The sequence below is a fragment of the Canis lupus genome, chromosome 7 (genome assembly GCF_003254725.2).
Source record: "Canis lupus dingo isolate Sandy chromosome 7, ASM325472v2, whole genome shotgun sequence".
NCBI lineage: Eukaryota > Metazoa > Chordata > Mammalia > Carnivora > Canidae > Canis > Canis lupus.
Genome location: NC_064249.1, coordinates 30228671 through 30254018, shown reverse-complemented (window position 1 = coordinate 30254018; position 25348 = coordinate 30228671). Strand labels below are relative to the sequence as shown.

The 25348-nt window shown below is 36.4% G+C and overlaps 2 protein-coding genes and 2 long non-coding RNA genes across 7 annotated transcripts in view; 1 reads left to right on the top strand and 3 right to left on the bottom strand.

The window, feature by feature from the left end:
- The window catches only part of ADCY10 (adenylate cyclase 10), an 83371-nt gene extending 76579 nt beyond the window's left edge, over window positions 1-6792 (bottom strand). For 2 of the 3 annotated variants that reach the window (XM_025430470.3, XM_025430472.3), the window contains exons 1-2: window positions 6287-6792; window positions 92-289 (exon numbers count right to left, since the gene is read on the bottom strand). In XM_025430470.3, the coding sequence (XP_025286255.1) occupies window positions 92-239 (148 nt within the window). In that variant the 5' untranslated portion in view covers window positions 240-289; window positions 6287-6792. Of the gene's footprint in view, window positions 1-91; window positions 303-6286 lie in introns of all 3 variants that reach the window. The other variant, XM_025430471.3, reaches the window with a different exon arrangement.
- On the top strand, window positions 5159-9064 carry LOC125755419 (uncharacterized). Of its 2 annotated transcripts, none has more exons than XR_007411935.1 (2): window positions 5159-5422; window positions 8673-9064. It is a non-coding gene; the product is annotated as an uncharacterized LOC125755419 (long non-coding RNA). The 2 variants fall into 2 exon arrangements; XR_007411936.1 differs by lacking the exon at window positions 5159-5422 and adding an exon at window positions 7011-8177.
- An 858-nt stretch (window positions 9065-9922) lies between these two features.
- The window catches only part of MPC2 (mitochondrial pyruvate carrier 2), a 28891-nt gene continuing 13465 nt past the window's right edge, over window positions 9923-25348 (bottom strand). The window contains exons 3-5 of the mRNA XM_025430469.3: window positions 15386-15470; window positions 14561-14672; window positions 9923-10144 (exon numbers count right to left, since the gene is read on the bottom strand). Of these exons, the coding sequence (XP_025286254.1) occupies window positions 10108-10144; window positions 14561-14672; window positions 15386-15470 (234 nt within the window). The 3' untranslated portion in view covers window positions 9923-10107. The remainder of the gene's footprint in view (window positions 10145-14560; window positions 14673-15385; window positions 15471-25348) is intronic.
- LOC118355334 (uncharacterized) lies at window positions 18393-25322 on the bottom strand. Its single transcript, XR_004817641.2, has 2 exons — window positions 21725-25322; window positions 18393-18708 (listed from the first exon to the last, which is right to left on the bottom strand). It is a non-coding gene; the product is annotated as an uncharacterized LOC118355334 (long non-coding RNA).

Below are 25348 nucleotides of genomic sequence, written 5' to 3'. Positions count from 1 at the left end.
AATAGCACACAAGCTCAAAAATGACACCCCCCCCCCCCAGCAATCAAGCTGTGTGTGTTCATCCACATGAAAGAATTCCCCCTGCGCTTGCCTGAAATATCAACAAACATCAGGACTCCATCAAAATAATCCACAGAGGGTAGCTTTGGAGAGAAGTCTCCATAGACAATGAGGTCCGGTAAATGAGCTGCTATTCTGACGATGGCCCGGTCCTGTGATTCTTCTTTTCGAGTGTGCATGTTCAAGGCAAAAGTTCAGGGTCACAGCAAAAAGTCTCCAAATAGGCCTTCTACAAAGAAAAGCTGAGAATGGAGGAAATCTGACTTAAATTAATTTACTCACTTTCCTATTTCTTTTTCTCCACTTGCTTTGTTCTAAACTACAGACTACTTATTTATGTGGTGATGATGCCTGAAGGGTTGAGTCCCACTTGAAAAGGGCTACTTTTCTATATGGAGAACCCCTGACTTGCTGGGTATCCCAATCCTGAACAGCTGTGAAATATATGAGCACTATTATAAATGGAATGGGGTGAAAGAGGATAGCTGAATGAGTCCATTCATTTTCATGAAGAAATGGGCCCTCGGGACACAAGCCCTGTTGAAGAGGAGCCAGTGGCACTATCCACTCAGCTCGTGATCTTTCTCCTCCTGTCCTCATGGTTCATCCTCCTCTCTCCTTCCATTTCGGTCTCCCATTCTTTTCTTCTCCTTTCAGAAAAAAAAATATTTTTTTTAAAGATTTATCTATTTGAGAGAGAGAGGAAGAGTACAGAGAGGGAGAGAGGGAGAGGGAGAAGCAGACTCCTCATTGAGCAGAGAGCCTGACATGGGCCTTGATCCCAGGACTTGAGATCATGACCCAGCTGAAAGCAGATAACGCCCAACTGCCTGAGCCACCCAGGCTCCCCCTCCTTTTTGAAAATTAAAAAAAAGTATAGATGTGAGTTTATGTGGGTATTTATATAAAGGTGAGTAGTAAAGCAACGTATCACATATAAGCAAGAGATTAAGAGAGATTAAGTTTATTAAGGTATAGTCTTAAATAAAAAGAGGGAAGAAATTCAAAGGTGTGTGTGTGTGTGTGTGTGTGTGTGTGTGTGTGTGTGTTTAAGGCTTTAAATTGTAAGTAAAAGGGAGATGTTGAAATTTTAATTTATTGCCCACCTAGTTCTAAGAAAACCAGAATTTCCTAAGACTTTCCTTTAGCTGTTGGGATCAATTAAATGTTCATGCCTGAATGTTGTAAAAATCATGCTCTATGATCGTGAACAGAAATAGGACACCCGATATATTCAGAGCAATCCAAGTTCCTGGAATAAGTAATACAGATAACAAGAGAGTTTAAAAACAAAAAAGGAACTGTTACTGACCGGTTGGAACTGGTTGGTAATTTCAACCAGACACAAATCATACTGGGGTACATGAGCATTAGAAGGAAAAAGTGAGACAGTAAACACGTATCACAGACTTAAGAAAAACATTTTTTTAACAAAACAAGGAAAACATTAGTATATTTAGCAAATTTTAAAATGTACAGAAACCTTTAAAATGGAGTACTAAATATTAGGTATTGAGTAAAGGAAAGGAAAAGCCTTGGTAAACTCAAATGTGAGAGAGTGAACAAAAGAGAAACACATACCCAAGGTTAAAAAAAGGGGCAGCATTTAAAAACTCAATTAAAAAACCACAGCATGTGCTAGGAACAATGAATAGAAAACATGTAAATCAAATAAGTAATTTCAGATACTGAATTTGATAAGTCTTATATGAAAAGTATAACAAATCTTGTTAAGACAGAATTGAACTCCAAGATAAGAAGGTATTTAAAAGCACTTATTTTAAATAAATTCAAGTAGCCAGCCTGAGATAACCTATATACACAAATATTGAAAGAATGGACAGATGTTAATCCTGGGAACAAGAGAGGAGCTGGAAAACTGGAGAGTGGCATGTCTCTTCCAAATTTCAAAAGATGTGGCTACAGAAAACACAGACTGGTAAATACAGTGTCTCAGTCAGTATAAGCTAGATTATGGTTCATTAACAAATACTCCAAAATCACAATGGCTTAAAATAAAGGCTTATTTCCTGTTCATTTTTTACTTGTGCTACATGTCTATTGTAGTCATCTGAGGCTTTGCTCTATTATTGCTTTCACATTGGGATCCAGGCTGGGACATTCTGGCTAGCAAGACAGTGGGAAAAAAGGATTTGATGGGGTAGACTCATTCTTAAAGTGTCCTCCCAAAAGTGAAATATTTCTCTTCTAACTCACGTGACATTGGCTAAAGAAAATTATGTGAATGCAATTTCAAATAAGTGTGAAAGTGCAATTCTACTATGTGTGCAGTGGGAGACAGAGATGGAATATTTGTAATAATTCAAATATTTGTTAATATGTGAGCACTTAGATCAGCAAGAGGTGGTTAAAAGGAGTTAAAATAGATTTAGAGCCAAAAACAAAGTTATTTCCTTTTTTGAAGAGTTATTGAATTTTTAAATCAATAGAATGCTGTAGGTAAAATATATCTTGACTTTAACAAGGCATTTAGCCAAATTTCTCACATCCTCATGGGTAAGATACAAAATTATAAGAGTGATAAAAACACAGTTATCTTTTAACACAGTTAACAATCCGAACCTAAAGGATATTCATTTGTGTTCTGTTATCCACTCAGACAGCAGTCTCCATGGGCATGCTAGAGGACTTAAAGATGTAATTGGAGAGAGAGCTAAGGTACTTAATAACAGAATCAGGATCTTAAAATATCTTAATTGACTAAAATGATAATAAAATTTCAGAAGAACAGAGACAAACTGCTATGTGTAGAATTTTAACAAAATCAAATGCATAGGCATATGGTGTGAAAAACTAGATACATTGCAAATTCCATGCAGCTAAAAAATATCTTTTAAAAAACATTTTTATTAAAGCATAACATGTTGAGGAAAATGAACAATTCATAAGGGTATAGCTTTATGAATTATTATAAAATGAACAATCCATGTAATTCCTACTGATATCAAGAAAGAGAACATTACCACTACAGAAGCTCCTTTCATGCTATGGCCCAGGCATGCCCTCACACTTCTGCCAAAAGGTAACCCCCTCTCCTTATTTCTAACACCATAGGTCACCTTTACCAGTTTTTAAGCTTTACATAAGTAGAATCATACTATATATATGCTTTCATTTTTCTCAAATGTTTGTGATATTCATCCATGTTGTATGTGTACCAATAATGTTCCTTTTTAGAGCTGTTTAGTATTTCACCAGCTGATTAGATCACAAGAATTCATCCATTGTACTCATACCAAGAGTATTCCCTGATGAACATTACACTTAATATTTACTTTATGTAGAATATTCCAATTTTTTACAGGGCTCATTTCATCAACTATATCAAATCTCTCCTAAAAAGTTACATCCTTGGAAAATATTTCTATTTTAATACTGACCTATTGGATGTTTCCAGTTTTAGGCTATTAGAAACAATGTTGCTAAGAACATTCTTGTACATATGTTCTGGTAACACACATGCATTTTGCTTGGGCATCTACTTAGGAGTGGAGTTGGTGGGTCACAGGATATACATATATTGAACTTGAGTAGATCCTGCCAGTTTTCCAAATTGGTCGTACCAATATACACCATATGAGCAAGATAATCAGACTTCAGAATCTCTGTCTCCCAGCCAACACGCTGCTGCCAGTCTTAAAAAATCTTAGCTATCTCGATAGGTGAGTGGTGGTATGTGTGGTTTTGTATAATCCTGGTGGTACTAATGAAATTAAGTAACTTTTCATATGCTTATTGGCCACTGGGATACGAAGCAATCTTAAGGTATACAGGTAGTGTTCAAATCTGATCTAGAGCATTGGGATTAGTTCTGGCCGTTTTATCTGAAGGTCACTAACCATGGAACATGAATGATGGGAGAGATTGGAAATGTTGTCAGGAGATGATGACATTCCAGTGAAAATGCTAGTCATCTTCAAATATTTGGAAATGTGAAAGTTGTAAAGTAGCACGAAGACACAGGTCCCTGTGCAAAGTCTAATGCAGGCCCCTGCACAAACTAATTCCTCTATTTTCTCCCTCAGGCAGGGATTCGGTGTGGCTAAGTGAGAATAAAGTTCACAAGAAGGTTGACAAGTAAAGGCAAGTTAGCTTCCTCAGTAGAGAGGATCAGTTTATCAAAGAATGGGTGATCTTAACAGTATTTCTGTAGGCATGGATGCTCTGAAGAGGCTTGCACAGGTGTGCTAAGCAGCCACAGAACTGAGGTAGGACTGAAGAGAACTGAGCAAGGCTGTAGCTCTATTCCCTCTCCTGCCATTGCTGACTTCTCAGCCATTTTGATTTTGGCTACCATTTGTGAGACTACCAGGATTAGTACAATATATAGGACATTCAATTACATTTAAATTTTAAATGAACAATGAATAATTTTTAAATATAAATATATCCCAAATATTGCATTTTATTTAGCAATGCTGCTTCTAGCCTGTCAATTCTGGTAAATACCATACTCTCCTCACATGCACAGTGTACACTCTCTTGTTCTGGTTGGAACACTGTGTGGAAGGTGGGTTAGATTTATTTTTTGTGGCTCCAAGAGGAGGAACTAGGCTCAATGGCTGGCAATCACTGGGAGGCAGATTTAAATGATGTAAACTCCCCTGCCTGGAAGTTTAGGAAGCACTGGATTTCCCCAAGAAGGGCACAGCTGTCTTCCCTGCAAGATCACGGTGATTCTTATAGTTAATGGAAGGATGATTACTTAGATTCCATTGTTTTAAATAAGGTGATTTGAGAACTTGGACAGTTTTTTAAGTTTATAACTACTAGATAAAGAAAGTAGATGCATTTGGCTACTATTTATGAGAGAAACTAGAGTAAGAAAATGATTTGTCCATGAGCTGAAGAGGCACAGATGTCTAAAATAAATGTTTGTCTTATGAACACTCAGAAGACAACAGAACATTTCTATTTTAGATTAATATTTACTTGTGGTGCACACATTTGAGACCTCTTTATGTGAAGCATTTTACATAGGTTGCCTCAAAACAGCACTGTGAGGTAGGCCCCATCCCCATTTTATAGACGCAGAAACTGAGGTTCAGAGAGATTTCCACAGCTGGAAAGCCCAGGTCGGTGGGATTTGAACATTCATGTTCTTTCTACCACACCTTGCTACATTCATTTGTTTTATGACACTTTAGGGATATAGGTCATAAAGACCTGGTGAAAAGATGTATTTAATCTTAGAGTACTTCCAATGCATATTGATGGAACTGTCATCAATTATTTGGCCAACTCAATCATAATCAAGAAGAGAGCTCGAAAAGAGCAGGCACTGAGGGTGCATGAATGCACTGAGGAATGAGGATATCTGAAAGGATGAAAGAGTAAGCAGGTGGGTGAGGCCTGAAAGATATATTAAGAAAGAGTTCTCTGAAAGAAGGAAGGAGTGCATGGCTTCATTCTAGTTAAAACTCAGCAGTATCTGAAAATGAAAATGAAATTAAAGATCAATTATATCCATCATGGTTTCTCTAAACATCTCTTTTAGAAACTTCTAACAGATTTCAGCTTTCATCTAGTTTTTCACTACTATGTCAAATCAGGCTTTATAAGAGCCCAAAGAGGAGATACTCTGAACTTAAAGGGATAATGTTGTTAGGAAATCTTGCCAGACCACTCTAGCCAAGGCAACTTTTCCTCTGAGTTATGAGGGCACTTTGTGTTATAAATGTATGTGCCTTATTTGCTATTTAGATATCCTTCCCTATCTATTGGTCTGCTTATGTCTTCTGTGATTTAAACTCCTGTTTTAGAGACCATGTTCTACATGACCTTGTTTTCTCCACAGCATTTCCTACCAACCCCCTCACACAGTTGGCATTTGCTGTTTGAGGACTGATAAAGAGGAGGCTATCATGTGAGAAGTAGCAGGAAAGGGGTAACTAAAGAGGGCAAGCCAGGTAAATAGAGCATCCAGAATAAATAGGATGAGGCAACATTTAAGACTTCAAGTTTCTAACCTCACTTGATTGACACAGATTTACATTATCTATCTATTATCTATCTATCTATCTATCTATCTATCTATCTATCTATCTATCATCTACCTACCTACCTACCTACCTACCTATCATCTCTCTAGGATTCCTAGCTCAAGGACTTCCCACTTTCCTCTAAGCCAGTACCTGTCTTCTTCCCAGAGGGGTGACCTCACCTTCACCTTTGCAACCATTCTTCCTACTGGGATGCCACATACCTCCTCTTTCTCCAGGGCTGAGGGAAAGCCAGAGCCTAGATCAGGTACCAGATGTTTCAGGAGTGCAGAAAATAGAAAAGGGGCCTGGGTGACATTATTCTGAAGACAGCAGAAGTGCCATGTCCATCTATAGCTGACCCATAAAATGACAGTTTTGTCTAAAAGCCGTTTTCCAGACCACACCCTCATCAGAAGCTCATTGTTTCACGCTCACTAACTGTGCCTCTGATTGGCTGGCATGGTCCCCCCCCTCCCCCACCAGTCCCAGTGGCCTGTTACTCCTACATGGACTGGCTGGTTCACGTTCTCCATCCAGACCTGTGGGGCAAGGGTCAGGGAGACTGATGGCCCCAAAGTAGTTTTTATAACTCTTTCTCTGACCTAGTAGAGGGGGGTTGAAATTAGGCAATAGTTAGTGGGTGATTATAATAAAGCCATGTATCTCCTGAATAAGCAAACACCCAATTTTGGTTAGTAATAATTATGGCTTTTATCAGGACCGTGAAATTTATCAGTTAAATATTTAGTACTTTAGGGATTTTTGTGAGGTAAATTTTTGTTTAAAGAATTACATATCCTTCTTTTTTTATTCAAGTGCACATTTCTAATCAAATTTACCCCAAAGATAACCTGCAATCCAACATGGCACTGACCATAATGTTTTTTAGGAGGGTTGCAGATTTTTTTCTAACAGCTTCAATCCTGTTTTGATTTTCTAGCTCTTCTTATATATGTCACAACTACAATTAACATTTAGTGACACATATGTAAAACTTGAATTTAAAAAAGTTGAACTTTAAAAGTAAGTAATCATTCTCAAGATGAGTCCAGCCCTATCATTAAATTTACTGTGTTTCAAAATATTGTAAAACACAGTTGTCTTAGGGAGAAAAGAGATTAATTTAATTATATTTTCTTGAGAAAATTTTGTGATGTTAGTTGTGGAAACCAGTCTTAATATAATTAGAATCATACCTCATGTAATTAAACAGACTCCTTAGGGAGAAAGCCCATCTTAATACCAGTGCTTTCTATTTTTGTTTCATCATATAAACAAGCTCCAGTAGAAACTGTTTTCCTTCATGGAGAGGAACCTGGGATTTGAGGTCAATCCTTGTTAAGATTCAACCTTTCACCATCATTTGAACAACTTAAAAAAAAAGACAACCTGTTTACTATGGAGAAATGACAGCACTGATGTACTTTGGATCAATATTTCTTTGAAATGAATGCCAAACCACAAAAAAGATAGGCTAAAGAATTTATCTTTTTTTTTTTTTTTAAAGAATTTATCTCTTCTTGAGCACTCTCCACCCTGCTTCTGGCCCCACATCACAAGCAGCATGTTTTCTGCTTTAGCCTATGAAAATCTTAAGAGTTCCAATAGCTACGACCCCCAGAAAGTGTGCAAATAGGTTAACACAGTTTATACCCTTTTTGCAGATATACTTTGGTATAAGAAAGTACTAATCCTGAAACTTCCTAATTTTACACCCATCATCGACCAAGTCCTGAGTTAAAACATTATTTCTATTAGTCTTTATAACAATCCTATTACGTAAATACTTTCACATTTCCATTTTACTCTTAAAAATACTAAAGCCCAGAGACAAAGATTAATAAGATCTCACAGTTAATATGTACCAGAGTTGAACTGAAACCCAGGCCTGTTAGACCTCGCATTGAGGACTTACCTAATAAAGCTTTCAGGGCTGGTTAGAAATTTTGATATAGAAATCAACTCAATTAGACCGATCAAGTGATCTGTACCATTGTGAAATGTACTTTTATGGACTTCAGTACCCATATTGGTAGTAAGGACTTCTGGCATATAAATTCTAAGTTTTTGAGAGTAGTTGTGAAACTGGTCGTGGACTATGTGTTTCAAGTGGTAAGAATTTTTTTATTGGAAACTTATTAGAGTCCTTTGATTTTTAAGATTCAGTAATGGAGTGGATGAATGTTTTGGGGCATAAAGAAAGCATGAGCTGGTAGTCTGTCAATGGAACTTCTGAGAACCAAAGGGAAATGTGATTGCATCTAACTGCTATAAATAGTTTGACTGACAAGTGGGGCTTAGGAGAACTCATAGGAAAGAGCAGGTTTTTATTTTATTTTATTATTTTTTAAGATTTTATTTATTTATTCATGAGAGACACAGAGAGAGAGGCAGAGACACAGACAGGGGGAGAAACAGGCTCTCAGCAAGAAGCTGATGTGGGACTTGAGCCCAGGACCCTGGGAATCACACTCTGAGCTGAAGGCAGATGCTCAACCACTGAGCCACCCAGGTGTCCCAGGAAAGAGCAGGTTTTAATGAAAAGGAAATATCAGTTCAACATATACATTTTAATAAGCCTTTTGTGTCTATGCCATATTTCTTAAGAGATGGGGCCTGCAAGTGCTAGAGGCGTGCTGGTGGAGCATACTGTCAAAGACGTGTTGCCTGCTTTGGAGAACAACACGTAGCTGATACAGAAGATCACTGAGACATTCACACAGCAGCTTCAGGCAAAGGGAAGAGGACTAAATGAATTCCAGGAAGAGTACAACATTTGTCTCATGGGGGAAGATGAGAAGCCAGCAGCCAAGGAGAACTCAGAAGGGGCTGGGTCTAAGTCCAGCTCAGCTGGAGTGTTGGTCTCTTAAGGACCACGGCCTTTGCATTTTCTTCTACCCCAACTCCCACTTCTTCTAATTTCTCTTTATTGTTATTATTATTATTTTCTCTGCTATTGTAATATTTTTTGTTAATTAAATGTTTTGGTCAGAAAAAAAGGTTTAACCGTAGGAAACACATACACATGTGTGTTCACATAGGCCAAACTAATTTAACAGCATGGTTATACAAAGAAAGCAGTGATAATTGGGCTCTTCAGGACCTCTTCACTTTTTCCTATGTCAAATTCTCTAATCCTTCCTCCTCAAAGATGGACTAAAGAGAAAGGATAACTGATAAAGTATAAGGTTTTCACTGCTAACTGCCAGATTTTGATCACATACAGTATTTTAAAAGTTCTTTTGTCATTGCTTCTTCAAACTTAGAAATAACTTGCTTTGGTGATTCCTCTGACTACAGTTCTACTCAGGACTGGCTCTTGTAGAATTTTTAGAAGGAAACCCACTACTCTAAACAGGAGCTCAAATTGAATAGACTGTTGATTATTTCTAGCACAGAATAATCTATGTTGTCTCTCTTCATAAGAGGGATAAAAGTCGTAATGTTTATAGAAGGCTGACTTATGTCCAGGGCACTCTACTAGACACTTTAATCTGCCCAAAGTCATAGATTACAAATCACAGAGCTGGGATTCAAATTTAGGACTCCAGAACCTTTTCTGCCACATTATATCAATTATGGAATGTAATTCAAAAACTCAGAGATCCTCTGTTACTCTGTGGCTATTAAAGAACTGCTAGCCATTCCATTATCCACTTCTCACTCTCTTTAGCTCTATTTCCTTTTACTTCCAGGGACTTCATCATCCTTCACTGTACAACAGATTATTTAACCTTTTAACCATCTCTGGTAGACTAGAACAGAAGGAGCAAGTATGACTTATTATGGGCAAATAGTAGAAAAGAATGTTACTCATATCCATAAATAAGTTCCTTAAGTCATATATAAAGAAACACTGTTATTAAAAGTTTGCTTTATTTTTCTGTTAAATCAAGTATTAGCCCCCAGTTTACAGTTTGATTTTTTTATGCCTTCCAAACAGTAGCACAGTTAATATCACCTTATCAACAGCCAAATTATAAATCAAATTAGTCCCAGTGGTTTATGTTCACATCTAGATTGTTCAGGTGGTCAGGAACTCTTATTTGTTTGCTTTAGTTTTTAATTCTTGGTTATATCTATAAAGGAAACAGAAAGAAAAATAATTATGAATCACAATAGATAAATGTATAATAGGAAAAGAATGGGAAGTATATTCCATGTCTTCTTTCTCACTAGTCAAGAGGCTATATATTGGGAACTACAATCTTCTCAGGGGCATGTGTGAAACAGGCAGAATAGAAAGTGACTTAAGAATTTTATTTGCATCTAGCCTCTAAATGCCAAAAAGTTTGACAACAGTTTCCTATACAAAACTATTATTTTGGTAAATATTTTCATTCTTGAATTATGTAAGAAGAGTGAAACAAATATGTGAACATATAGATAAAATTTACTAAAGTGTGGTCATCTAGAACTTTTTATTTTATACTTACAAAACATCTGTCCTAAGAATAAAATAAATTGGGAATGGGATCCTGTCTAATCACTAAAAATAAATGTATTTTTTGTGATGCAGGCAGGCTACTGGGTTGTTAGCAGTTTGTAAAAGCTGGGTTAGCAGGACAGTAAAGCTAAGTCCTATTTCCATTCTCATTAATCTAAAGAAAAATTAACCACAAAGCCATAGTCTTTTGCTTCTACAACACCCTGAGCTTCATTTATTATTCTTTCCAGATTTACAAGAGTAGAGAATATAAGCACAAAAAGTAACTTATTCCATGAAGTTTACCATACCTCCCAGATTTCTCAAAAAGTTCTGATTTTAAATACTCAACAGTGTTCTTCTAAATGCTCCAGAGTCCAACATTTATATTTTTAATTAAATCTCCCAATCTGCTATTGTGACTGAGAGGTGCCAAAAATCTTTTTGTCAAACTGCATCTGAGTTTTTGCTTTAGAAATAGTTCTGAACGTTGCACTTAGCATTTTCTTAGCTCTACTACTGAGTTAACATAAGGTTAGAATGAAATGGTGGCTGAGAAAAATACTCGTGAATAAAATCACTGTGCAAATCAAAGTTTATAGGAATATAAGTAAGCTCTAAAACTGTTAGATGATTATGAAAGAATGGAATTATAAACCCAGGGATAGTAAAGATAAATAAAATCAAGATATAATATACTCTGCAGAATAGGATGCCTTCTGAAAGGAAGGTAAATTATAACTGAGTATTTTCTATTTCTTTATTGAGATCATTTAATTTTTTTTTAGCCAAAGAACATTGTCTTGTAATTTAGAAAGGCAGTTCAAACAAACCTAGAGCCTTCATCTAAGATGAGTTCACTCCAGAATGCTAGCCAATCACTGACAAATAACGTTAACTACTGAGTATATTGGCAAATTTTGGAAACATTGTGGGTTCATTCCCAGGCCACCACAATAAAAGCAAGTATCACAATAAAGCAAGCAAATGAATATTTTGGTTTTCTGGTGCATATAAAAGTTATGTTTACACTATACTATAGTCTATTAAGTGTGCAACAGCATTATGTCTAGGAAAGAAGTACATACCTTAATTTAAGAATACTGCTAAAAATTGCTAACCACCATCTATGTTTTCAGTGAGTCGTAATCTTTTTGCTGGTGGAGGGTCTTGCCTCAATGTTGATGGCTGTTGACTGACCAGGGTGGTGGTTGTGAAGACTGGGGTGGCAGTGACAGTTTCTTAAAACAGGACAACAACGAAGTTGTCATGTCAATTAACTCTTTCTTTTACACATGATTTCTCTGTAGCACACGATGCCACTTGATAGCATCTTACCACAGAAGAATTTCTTTCAAAATTGGAATCGATCCTTTCAAACTCTTCTGCTGCTTTATCAACTAAGTTTATGCAATATTCTGAATTCTTTGTTGCCATTTCAGCAGTCTTCACAGAATCTTCACCTGGAGAAGATTCTATCTCTAGAAACACTTTCTTTTGCTCATCCATAAGAATTAACTCCTCATCCATTCAAGTTTGTTCCTGAGATTGTGGCAAGTCAGTTTTATCTTCAGGCTCCACTTCTCATACTTAGTTCTCTTGCTATTTCTACCACATCTGCAGTTATTTCCCTCAGTGATGTCTTGAACCCCTCATGTCATCTATGAGGGTTGGAATCAATTCCTTCCAAACTCCTGTTCACAGTGATATTTTGACCTTTTCCCATGAATCACAAATGTTCCTAGTGGCATCTAAAATAGGGAATCCTTTCCAGAAGGTTTTCAATTTACTTTGACCAGATCCATCAGAGGAATTACAATCTATGGCCTTACAAAATATATTTCTTAAATAAGAAGACATGAAAATTGAAATGACTCCTTGATTCATGGGCTGCAGAATGGCTGTTGTCTTAGCAGGATGAAAACAACACTAATCTTGCCATACATCTTCATCAGAGCTCTTGGGTGACAAGGCACATTGTCAACGAGCAGAAATATTTTGAAAGGAACCGTTTTTCCCTGAGCACTGGGTCTCAACAATGGGTTTAAAATATTCAATAAACCATGTTGTAAACAGATGTGTTGTCAATTTATAGGGCACAGGCAGAGGAGATTTACTATTATTTATTCTTAGGTCTTTAGGATTCTCAGAATGGTAAATGAGCACTGGCTTTAACTTCAAGTCATCAGCTGCATCAGCCCCTAGCAAGAGAATCAGACTGTCCTTCAAAGCCTTAAAGCCAGGTATTGACTTCTAACTATGAAAGTCCTGGATGGCATCTTCTTCCAATATAAAGTTGTTTCACCTACACTGAAGATTTGTTGTTTGCTGTAGCTACCTTCATTACTTAATCTGGTAAATCTTCTGGAAAATTTGCTGCAGCTTCTACATCAGCACTTGCTGTTTCACTTTGTACTTGTGTGTTATGGAGATGGCTTTTCCTTGAAACACATGAACCAATCTCTATTGGCTTCAGATTTTTCTTCTGCAGCCTCTTCATCTCTCTGAGTTTCACAGAATTGAAGAGAGTGAGGATATTACTTTGGATTGGGCTTAGGCTTAAGGGAATGTTGTGGCTGTTTGATCTTCCATCCAGATCACTAACACTTTCTCCAGATCAGTGATAGGCCATTCACTTTCTTATCAATCATATATTCACTAGAGTAGCATTTTAATTTCCTTCCAGAATGTTCCTTTGCATTCACAACTTAAATGTTCAGCACGAGAGGCCACCTTTTGGCCTGTCTTGTTGGCTTTCAACATGCCTTCCTCACTAAACTTATTTCTAGCTTTTGTTTTAAAGTGAGAGATGTACAACTCTTTCCTTTCAATTGAACCCTTAGAGGCATACTGCAGGCTTATTAATTGGCTTATTTTTAGTACTACTGCATCTCAGGGAATAGAGAGATCTGAGGAGGGAGAGAGATGGGGAATGGCTGGTCGGTGGCGCAGTCAGAACACACACATTTATCAGTTCAGCTCACTCACTGTCTTATGGGGGCATGGTTTGTGGTGCCCACCCCAAACAATGACAGTGGTAACATCAAAGATCAGTGATCACAGATCATCTATAACAAATATTATAATGAATACTACTCAGCCATCAGAAAGGATGAATACCCACCATTTGCTTCGACGTGGATGGAACTGGAGGGTATTATGCTGAGTGAAATAAGTCAATCAGAGGACAATCATCATATGGCTTCACTCATACGCAGAATATAAGAAATAGTGAAAGGGATTATAAGGAAAAGGAGGGAAACTGAGTGGGAAAAATTAGAGAGGGAGACAAACCATGAGAGACTCCTAACTCTGGGAAACAAAGGGTTGTGGAAGGGGAGGTGGGTGGGGGTTGGGGTGCACTGATGAGGGCACTTGATGGGATGAGTACTGGGTGTTATTATACGTTGGCAAATCGAACTTAAATAAAAACAAATGTAAAAAAATTTTTTTTAAATGATAATTTTTGAAATATTGTGAGAATTACCAAAATGTGACACACAACAGACATAAAGGGAGCAAATGCTATTGGGGAAATGGTGTCGATACTTGCTAGGTGCAGGGTTGCCACAAACCCTCAATTTGTGAAAATGTGCAATATCTATGAAGAACAATGGAGCGAAATGAAATAAAATGAGGGATGCCCTGTAAACAGTTTTAAAAACTTCCAAATGTTCCTGGAACACTTTCTGACAAGACCAGCAGCTCACTCTAAAGATCATTTCCAATACCACATAACCATACACATTTAGGTCCCATTTTATTATATATAATGATAAAAGATTCATGGAGGAAATTACTTAATATTTCATAAGTTGTGTATGTTGTCTTAGAAGATTCTATGAAAGGGCTACATATCTAGATATAATACACAGACAGATTTAAAACCTAGATAGCAAACATATTGTTTAACACTCTTAACTTAAACCCCTTGACTTTTCTATAAATTTCTGCTTTAGGCATATCCCATCTTATCATTATACATGAATCTAAAAAAAAAAAAAAAGGCATTGCCATCTGGGTGGCTTCTGAGGCAGATTTTTCTTTTTAACACCTTTGATAGGCTTACCTCCAAATACGGAAGAGCTGAGAAGCTCCTGCTGCACCCACAAAGAAATTAACAGCAAACAGACTCCAGTTTTTGGGAATAATTACAAGTGAGTATCTTGACCAAATAAACCCTGTTGAAACAAAATATTTTTTTAATTTTTAAAAGTTTTTGTTTTTATTTATTTTAAAAGATTTTACTTATTTATTCATGAGAGACAGAGACAGGCAGAGACACAGGAAGAGGGAGAAGCAGGCTCCCCACAAGGAGCCTGATGTGGGTGGGACTCGATCCCAGACCCTGGGATCACGCCCTGAGCCGAAGGCAGGTGCTCAACTGCTGAGTCACCCAGGTGCCACAGAAACAAAATATTTTTTAAAAAGCATGGGTACTGCCGCAATATCTTTTGAACATTCAATATTAGAGTAAGATAATTATGCATAAGACCATGATAACATAATGTAGGATAAAGGAAAAAGAAATGCTGTACTTTGAGTCTTTCATAAAGTTGTTATGATTCAGTGTTACACAAAATATTTAATTCTTACATCAACAGGTAATCTTTACAGAGCAAATGTTTATTAACTTTTTCCTACTTATAAAATAGGTTCATGGCAAAAACTTAAAAAACAAAAATCCATGCAGGTACTTATTCATAGTAATTCTCTTCTGCCTTCTCCATGTATAATAATTTCCCAGAGTAAACATTGTTAATTTCTTGGTATGTGTGTGTGTATGTTTGAGTGTGTATATGTGCTTAAAACTTTAAGCTATTAAATAAATTGATGTAAAACAAAATAAATATATCACACGTCCTACATGGAATACAGAAAATATTTAACTTACCTGTGGCCATCAAAACAGCAGATTGAGCTGTGCTGAGTTTCTCTGCAGGTCTGGCCATGTCAGCCAATCCGGCACACACCAACCCCTAGAAATACATGTCAATATACAGAAAGAGAAGAGGTACCATGAGAGTGCAGTAATAATTCTTAATTTAATTAATTAATTAATTAATTAAAAGATTTTATTTATACATGATAGACACAGAGAGGCAGAGACACAAGCAGAGAGAGAAGGAGGCTCCATGCAGGGAGCCCGATGTGGGACTCGATCCTGGGCCCGCAGGATCACTCCCTGGGCCAAAGGTAGGCACTTAACCACTGAGCCACCCAGGCGTCCCTAATTCTTAATTTTACATAAAACATAAAGATTTGAGATTTCCATATGACAGTTGCTGTAATTTTAGTATCCGTGCATTAAGCAAATGTATACATATCATCATGAAAAACTATAAAGAATTCAGGAATGCTTTTTGAATTTGTGTTTTATTAACCACATCAAATAGCTTCATATACTTGAAAATCAGTAGTGTATATGTATTCTAACAAATAGTACTTCTTTCACTTATGAAATTATATATTCTTTATATATGCTGGAAACCACTGGTGTGGTGGATGCCTAAAAGCTCCTTAAGGTAATCTGTATAGATTCCTCCTTTCATGTTTTTGTCAACGTTCTTTTTTAAAAGTAGAAGTATCAGGGACACTTGGGTGGCTCAGTCGGTAAAGTGACTCTTAGTTTTCACTCAGGTCATGATCTCATGGTAGCAGGATCAAGCCCCATGTCAGGCTACATGCTCAGAGTGGACTCTGCTTGAATTTCTCTTTCCTTCTTCTGCCACCCACCCCCTCAAGTTCTCCAGTGCGCTCTTTCTCTGAAAGAGGTAAATAAATCTTTGGAAACAAAAGTGGAAGTTTCAGAAAAACTGTTATAATTTTAGTTTTGGGGTCACATTTTTCTTTAATGTCAAAGTACACAAGGTTATTTCTTCTTCTGCTGGTTTTTTTTATTTATTTATTTAATTTTTTTTATAAAGATTTTACTTAGGAACGCCTGGGTGGTTCAGTGGTTAAGTGTCTGCCTTTGGCTTGGGGCGTGACCCTGGAGTCCCGGGATCCAGTCCCACATTGAGCTCTCTGCATGGAGCCTGCTTCTCTCTCTACCCGTGTCTCTGCCTCTCTCTGTGTCTCTTATGAATAAATAAAATCTTAAAAAAAATTTCATTTATTTGAGAGGGAAGAAGACAAAGTGCACAGGTGCAGGGGGAGGAAAAAGCAGACTCCCCTCTGAGCAGGAAGCCCTGAGTGAAGGCAGATGCTTAACCAATTGAGCCATCCAAGTGCCCCATCTCTGCCGTGTTTTTAACACTGTTGTATAATCCCCCTACTGATACCCTTGCCATTAGTATCACTCAGAAAATATAGTAATGAGTCTTCCTTCACTAGAGTATTAGTTATGCTTTTCTATTGTAGAGATGAGAGTATGTAATAAAATGATTTTTATTGATGAAAAATTCAAGCATACCCAAATAAGAGATGAGTACAAAGAATGCTTACAAGCCCATCACCCAGAGTTAATTATTGAAATTTTGCCACATTTGTTTCATCTCCTCTCTTCCCTTTCTTTTTTTCCTTTAAATATTTTATTAAATCAAATTCTAAATGTCATTAGAGAATATGTTTTTAAGTAATTATTTTTAGGTCTCACTGGGTTTCTAAAAGATGCTCTGACATGGAAAATATAAATCAGCAAAGGGTTTTGTTCCTATGTAGAACATAGATATACTTGTGAATTTATACACAAACTTAAACTGAATACAAAGGGGGTTTTGAATTAATAAAGTCAGCAGTACAAGAAAGCAATGATTCTGATTTTAAAAGGGGGAAATGGTTACACAGAGGAGTATAATCAGAGGCAAATCATGGCTAACACTATTTTGCCTCTTTCTATGCCACTGTTAACTTTCACCCACAGTCCTGTGATTTTTTTTCTCCCAAATACTTCCTTGATTATCTCTCCTAGATTCTTCTTCCAGGTCCCAATATGCGTTTTCTCCATTTCATATTTGTTCTGCTTCTGAGGGTAATATACTGCCATTGGGAAGGGATGAAAGGGATTGATGTCTACTATTAATCTACTGGGTAATCTACTATTACATTGCAGCTTGTTGGATAGATCTATGAACACTATAGGCTACATTCTAACTTTTTTGGGGGAAGAAGTCAGTGGTCAATGATTTTGTTTATGCTCCCAGTATACACTTTATTTTTCTGGGACTTGTTAATAATTGTTCTCTTCCATGAAGGTCTTCAGCTCTTTTCTCATGTTTCTAAAAAACTCTTTTCTATTTCTATATCACTCTACCCTTATGTAAATTACCTTAGAAAATCTCACCAAATCTAATCTCTGTCATTTACTAGCTGGTGACTTTGGTCAGATTACATTAACACTTTGCTTTAAATTCCCCATGTGTAAAATGAGACTATTAATAGCTATCCCTGCAAAAGTAATGTATGACTAAATGAGATATGTCTTAAAAGTATTTAGCACAGTGTCTAGAAAATATTAACAAGAACAAATAGTAGCTTATGTCTGTAGAGCAACAGAGAAAAAGGAATATTAGTTTTCTGTCTTTTCCTGAATTATTAGTCTCAGGATAGGAGGCAGATGGCCTGTGTTCCTTTTCATCTTTATTATGAACTTTATTCAAATGATAGAACTATATAGAGTCTATTCAGAGAGTGTTTAGAATAAGTAATAAGATTATATAAAATACTCTAACATACAAAGCAAGTACTGATCCACAACAACTATCACAACAGTATGTTTAGTATGTATATTTGAGAGAGAGAGAGAATGCACAAGCAGGGAGGTGGGGGGTGGACACAGAGGGAGAGAAGCAGGCTGCCCAAAGAGCATGCAGCCTGATGTGGGGTTTGATCCCAGGACCCTAGGATCGTGACCTGAGTTGAAGGCAAGATGGTTAACTGACTGAGTCACACAGGTGCCCTTCAGTTTTTTTTAAAGATCTATTTATTTGAGAAAGAGAGCGTGCATGCACCTGCGCATACAAACAGGGGAGAGACAGAGGGAGAGAGAATCCTCAAGTGGACTCCCATGGAGCCTGACGTAGACTGGATCCCAGGACCCCAAGACTATGACCTCAATCAAAATCAAGAGTTAGGGCTGCTCAACTGACTGAGCTACCCAGGTTCCCTGTAATCAATCCTCTTTGGCATCTTTTTATCTCCATCGGGTCGGGTAGGTATTCTCCAGATAGTATAAAACATTGTGTTTGTTTCTTTTCTTCAGTATTTTCTCATTTACTAAAAAAAAAAAAAAAAAGTCTTATGACACTTTTAGAGGAATGTTAAAAAAATGAGATACCACTTTAGAATATTCCAATTTCAAATGCTTAGAGATAGCAAAGCCCTCAAGATATTTAAAAAGATTTTATTTATTTATTTATTTATGAATGAGAGAGAGCCAGTTAAGAAGGGGGAACAGGAAATGGAGAAGCATGCTCCCCACAGGGCAGGAAGCCCGATGTGGGACTTGATTCCAGGACTCTGGAATCATGATCTGAGCTCAGGAAGACCGTTAACCAACTGAGTCACCCAAGCACCCAATCCTCAAGATTCTAAGCCATTTGTTTTTTTAAAGATTTTATTTATTTACTAGAGACAGAGAGGTGGAGATGCAGGCAGAGGGAGAAGCAGGCTCCCTGCAGGGAGCCCAAAGCGGGACTCGATCCTGGGACCCCGGGATCACTACCTGAGCCAAAGGCAGATGCTCAACCACTGAGCCACCCAGGCACCCAAGATTCTAAACCATAAATTAATCTATAAATAATTCCAGCTTAAAAAGAAATAGGTATTAAAAATCTGCATGGATAATCTTGAAATAGTTTGATTTATTCCTAAATTGAAGAAAAAACACAAAAATGAGCTATACAAAATGGTATATTGTTTGAGAGTTGAGTGTAACTGTGCAAAAGACTATGAACAAAAATAAAGGAAGCTCTTTGACCTTCACATAATAGTTTCCCAGGTTAGCCAAAGATCTCTAACAAGTTAGAGATCTGTAAACAAGATAACAGATGCCTGAGGCATGCTGAATACCCATGGCTCTTCATTTTATGCTGTATTCACAAATTTTTGCTCTCACTAGTTGAGGTGAATTCTTATCAACTCTGTCCTTAAACCTAATGTAGTAACTTAATGAACAATTAGGTAAATAGGTGAAACACAAAAGAGGGTTGTCATTTCTATGAAAATTAAAGTGACTGCTTTGGAAAGATTGAATAAAGGCAAGTTGTTAAAGCCTGCTGTCAAATTTATGTGAACGAGACAGATATAAAAAGACTGGGTGGGAAAGCCATAAAAATCTAGCAAATTTCTGCTCTTATACTATTGTGAAATTATCTATGAAATTGCTGTGTTTCAAACAAAACTAAAGTGGAAAGTAAAAAAAAAAATTTTTTTTTAAAGTAATCTCTACCCCAAACCTGAGACTCAAACTTATGACCCTGAGTTTAAGAATCACATGCTCTATTGACTAAGCCAACCAGGCACCCCTAAAGTGAAAATTACACATGATGCACTGTGGAATAATTCATCCAAAGTAGAAAATGTGGAACTTGAAAGAATCCTTACACCAATAAAAGCCTTAGTCTTATAGATGATTGCCAAATGAATATATATTAAGTTAAAATAAAATATTTAAAGTATGTAAGGATTATCTGTTTTGTTTTTTATAATTATCCACTTTGACCTCAATGATTAATTATTTGGTTTCAACCAAATATTTAATAAAGTAGCTAATTAAGTGGCTAAGAAGGAATCCGATACAGTTAAATGTCTGAACAAGTATACTCTTAAATTCTTAATATAAAACATATGTGGCTTGGAGCAGCAACTGTCACGTGTCATGGATAGACTACCGTACATGAAGTATTATCAATTGGTCTGGAATAGTATGTATATAAATACATAACAAACAAAAGTAGTCTCCTCACCAGAGAACAAGGCACAGTTTCTACTGCTGTGCTGTCATCAGAAGACTATGTATGATTTCAACATGAACTTAAAATAGATGTTTTTAAAGGAGACAGATAACCAACAAGGCACTTATGAGTATATCATACTGTCAGTGTTTCAAAATACTGGAGGGCCAGATCAAAAAAACACCAAAGCTATTGATAAAATCAGTAAACTTTTAAGTTGTGGCAAATTTGAGGTCAAAGAGAACCCCCAAATTTATTATAAATAGAGTAAGTCATTCTTACTCTTATAATAATAATAGTGCTATAAACAACAGTTAAGCAATCAATTATATTTTATAGACATATAATTACTATATAACTTTCATTGCTGACACAGAGTAGAGGAAGAAAATAATAATATATTTTCCATTATTTAAAAAAAATCACACTAGTTTTAAATGTTTATTTTTGCTTTGATCTGCATTTTAATTAAATTATTATTTTTTAAAGATTTCATTTATTTATTTGAGAGAGAGAAGGAGAACACACAGGGAGAGTGAGAGGGAGAAGCAGACTGTCTGCTGTGCAGAGAGCCCAACGTGGGGCTCGATCCCAGGACCCTGGGATCATGACCTGAGCTGAAAACAGACGCTTAACAGACTGAGCCATCCAGGTGTCTCTGCATTTTAATTAAATTAATAAGTAGACAACACATTTTAAACATTAAAAAAAAAAAAGACATTCATACATCATACTAATGGAGTTTTCTACAGATGGACCATTAGTGTTCGGCACCAAAAATTTCAAGTGTTTTTTTTTTTTTAACCTTTCCCACTGACTTTTTAATTTGTCCCATCCGCAACTGCTTCATTTCTGCTCTGTAGTTATCACCATTTACGTTAAACATTTGCACAGTTTATAAAAATTATGTTAAGGGCAACTGAAGTAGTAATTTTCCTTTCTCTGCTGGTATTCTTTGTTGCGTATTTTGTCATCTCACAATAACTAGATTGCTACAATCTCTATTACCATTTAAAAACTGTCTGAAATTCCATTCTAGCCACGAGAATTAATATATAAACATATTTATTCAAACTAAACACAAAATTATGTGTAAAGTTGAATGAATAATAAAAATGAATTTTATCTTTAATGGTTACTATAATCGCTTCTTGGCCTTTTGGCTAAGATCAAGTGTGACAGTTACTGTGGAATGATTTCAATCATATCCTTTATGATTCTGAATCCCATTATATAAAGAAAGTAATTCATGTGACTGTATAATGTTTACAAATATAAGTAAGACAGCTTACAAGACAAAACTGCTATAAAAGTCTACACTAAAATTCAGTTTGGACCTTAGAATTCTTGTTCTGGGCCTCTTGTGAAGAGTCTCCATATTCATAGAGTTCTTCTACCAAACAGGAATGGTAGAACACGAGTGAACAGGTTTCAGCTGTGGAGTATAGACATATATGGAGGTAGATTACCAAACTTCAATTCCCACTCCTGGGAATAAATGTAGGATTACAATGTAATGATGGAATTTAGTGTACAGTTACCTTGATGAATCTCATTCAATTACAGAGCAAGAAAGACATAAATCAAATGTCTGTTTAACTAAGTCCCATGAGGAGTAGAAAAAATGATATTTATTGTGGGAAAAACATTAGTAAATGTACATAATTCTTGTCTTTAGTAAATTTTTTTTTTGTCTTTAGTAATTGAAAGTGAGTGAACACTACTTACTAATTGCTCACCACGTCAAGAAAAAAATCAGAATGAAATGTCAGGGAAACACATGAAGTTAAGGGCACCATTATTTACAATCACCATAAATGATTGACACTTATTCTGAAAAAAACTTTAAAGACATGAGTGATAAAAAGCAGTATTATTTCCCCCTACTTCAGTATACTACATAGTAGTTCTAAACATAGCTGTAGTACTGTCACACCAAACTAAAACTAGTGTTGAATGTTTTGAGTGAGCATAACCATTAAACATGAATATGTTGAAATTTCTTCTTCTTTTTTTTAACTGATGGGACCTTTTCTCAATATATTGTTAAAAGAAACCCACAGGCCCAAAGTGGCATCACTTAGGCCAAGTCACCAATACCTAATGTAATTGTACTTTTAACCTCCCCTTGAAATGTAGTCTTAACCAGTTAGGAATGTTCTGGTCAGTACCAATGAGGTAATCTTGTCACATGGGTCCTCTCCCCAACTCCCAAAGAAAGATGAGATAATTCACCTACTAAGATTCTTTTTTGGGTCTCTAAATGAAGGTGACCTCACCTGGAAATAATCCTCTTTTCTAAAAGTTTATCATTCCCTTGTCCTACCTTTAAAAATTCTCTTTCTGTAGCTCTTGGGAGCTCCCCTTTACTTGCTAAATGGGATGCTATCCCACTCATGAATCATTTAATACAGCCAATTAGATCTTCAAATTCACTTGGTTGAATTCTGATTTTTAACAATATAAATAATAATAATAATAATAATAATAATAATAATAATAATAATAAAAAGAACTACTCTTCAGTTCTCTGTAAAAGGTAGCTCCCAACCACTAATCTACTCTAGTCATTTTACAGTTAAGGAGACAAAATGGCAGATTTGACTTGCCTAAGGTCGTAAGATTGGGGGACAGTAAATTCTGACATTCTCAACTACTTAGATTTACAACTGAGTTTCTGAAACTGTTCTAACAATTTTAAATGGTGCATTTATGAAAATTAAAATAGACTACAACTCAATAACAAACAACTTGATTAAAAAATGGACAAAGGGTTTGAAAAGACATTTCTCCAAAGATATACAATGGTCAATAAGCACATGAAAAGATTCTCAGTATAACTAATCACATTAGAAAATGTAAATCAAAACCACAATGAGCTACCACTTCACACCCATTAAGATGGCTATTACAAAACAACAACAACAACAACAAAAGTAACAAGTATTGGCAGGCAATGTGGAGAAATTGGAATCCTTGTGAATTGCTGGTGGGAATGTAAAACTGTGCAGCCACGGTGGAATATAGTAGGGCAGTTGCTCAAAATAATACTGATCCAACAATTCCACCTCCAGGTATATGCCCCAAAGAACAGAAAGCAGGGACTGGAATAGATAGATGTATGCCATTACTTACAGCAGCATTATTCACAATTGCCAATAGGTGGAAGCACTTCAAGTGTTCATCAACAAATCAATGGATATGCAAAATGTGGCATCTATACAATGGAATATTATTCATACTAAAAGTTTGACACATGTTACAACATGGATAATAAACCAGAGTGCACTGTGCTAAGTGAGACAAACACAATAAAGACAAACACTGTACAATTCCACCTATTTGGGGTACCTAGAGTAGTAAAATTCATTGAGACAGAAGGTAGAATGGTGGTTGCCAAAGGCTGGGGGGAGGGAAATGAGTAGTTTAACTGGTACAGAATTTTAGTGTTGCAGGATAAAAGGAGTTCTGGAGATTGGTTGCACAAAATGTGATGTACTTAAACAAAAAAAATGGTTAACATGGTAAATTTTATGTGTAATTTACCACAAAAAAAAAAAAAAAGGCCACAGACCAGTATTTTCCAAATTTTAGAAGGCATCAGAATCACCAGGAGGGCTTATTAGAACACAGATTACTAGGCTCCATCCACAGAGTTTCAGATTTAGTAAAACTGAGATGGAGCCCAAAAATCTGCATTTCTAATAAATTCCTGGGCAATGGAAATGCAGCAGGTCTAGGATGACACTTTGAGAAGCACTGCTATAGGCCAAAACTGGCCCTTCCAACATAAAATCAATGTTTTATTATCTCTACAATTATCTCTTTTCAGCTAAATGAGAACTTCAGGAACGGAAACTCTGACGTAAGTTAAAAAGCACTGGTCTTGGAGTGCTTCTGATCTAGGATCAGAAGTCCTAGATTCTACCATTTACCAAATGTTAATATACACTCTTGGATGATCTTTTCTATTTTTTTGAGACTAATTTTCCTTGTCTGTATGTATTTTGGTGTTGGTATCTTCAGTTCATGTACTAAATTAATAATAAAAGTTAAGGGCAGCCCCGGTGGCACAGCGGTTTAGCGCCGCCTGCAGCCCAGGGCGTGATCCTGGAGACCCACGTCAGGCTCTCTGTATGATGCCTGCTTCTCCCTCTGGCTGTGTCTCTGCCTCTCTCTGTCTCTATGAATAAATAAATAAAATCTTAAAAAAAAAAAAAAGTTAAACTGGGGGTAGTTTCTAATTAGTTTAATGTTTTACTTAGTCATAAAATCTTAGAATGAAGTTTCAAGGGTCCACAATTACAAGCTCTTTTTTTTTTTTTAAAGATTTTATTGATCTATTTGAGACAGAGAGAGAAAATGAGAGGGGGGAGGGGCAAAGGGAAAGGAGAAGTCGACTTTCCACTTAGTAGGGAGCTGACATAGGCCTCAATCCCAGGACCCTGGGATCATGACCTGGGCAGATGCTTCTTTACCGACAGCAACACAGGTGCCCCAATTACAAGCTTTTTGATAACAATAATGTTCCTAGAAGGCCTTTTATCTATGGAGTTTAGAACAACTCTACAAGTAGGTAGTGTGCTTTACACAGTAAAAATGACACGTCTGAAATTATTTGCATGAAATCATCTCCAGGCAATGAATACTTTAAAAAGTACATACATCATAAAAGTTACTTTAAATTAGTTATTTACCTTTTTTTTTGCAGATATTTATTTACTTTTAAAAAAGATTTTATTTATCTGAAAGACAGAGAGCATAGCCAAGGGGAGGGGCAGAGGGAGAGGGAGAAGCAGGCACCTTGCTGAGGGAGAGGGGGGCTCAAACCCAGGACGCTAGGGTCTTGACTAGAGACAAAGGCAGCCTAGCCTCTCAACCAAATGAGCCACCCAGGCCCCCCAATAAGTTCCTTTTAAAGAATATTTTTTTCAGTAGTGCCTGCAAAAACTCAAGACTTA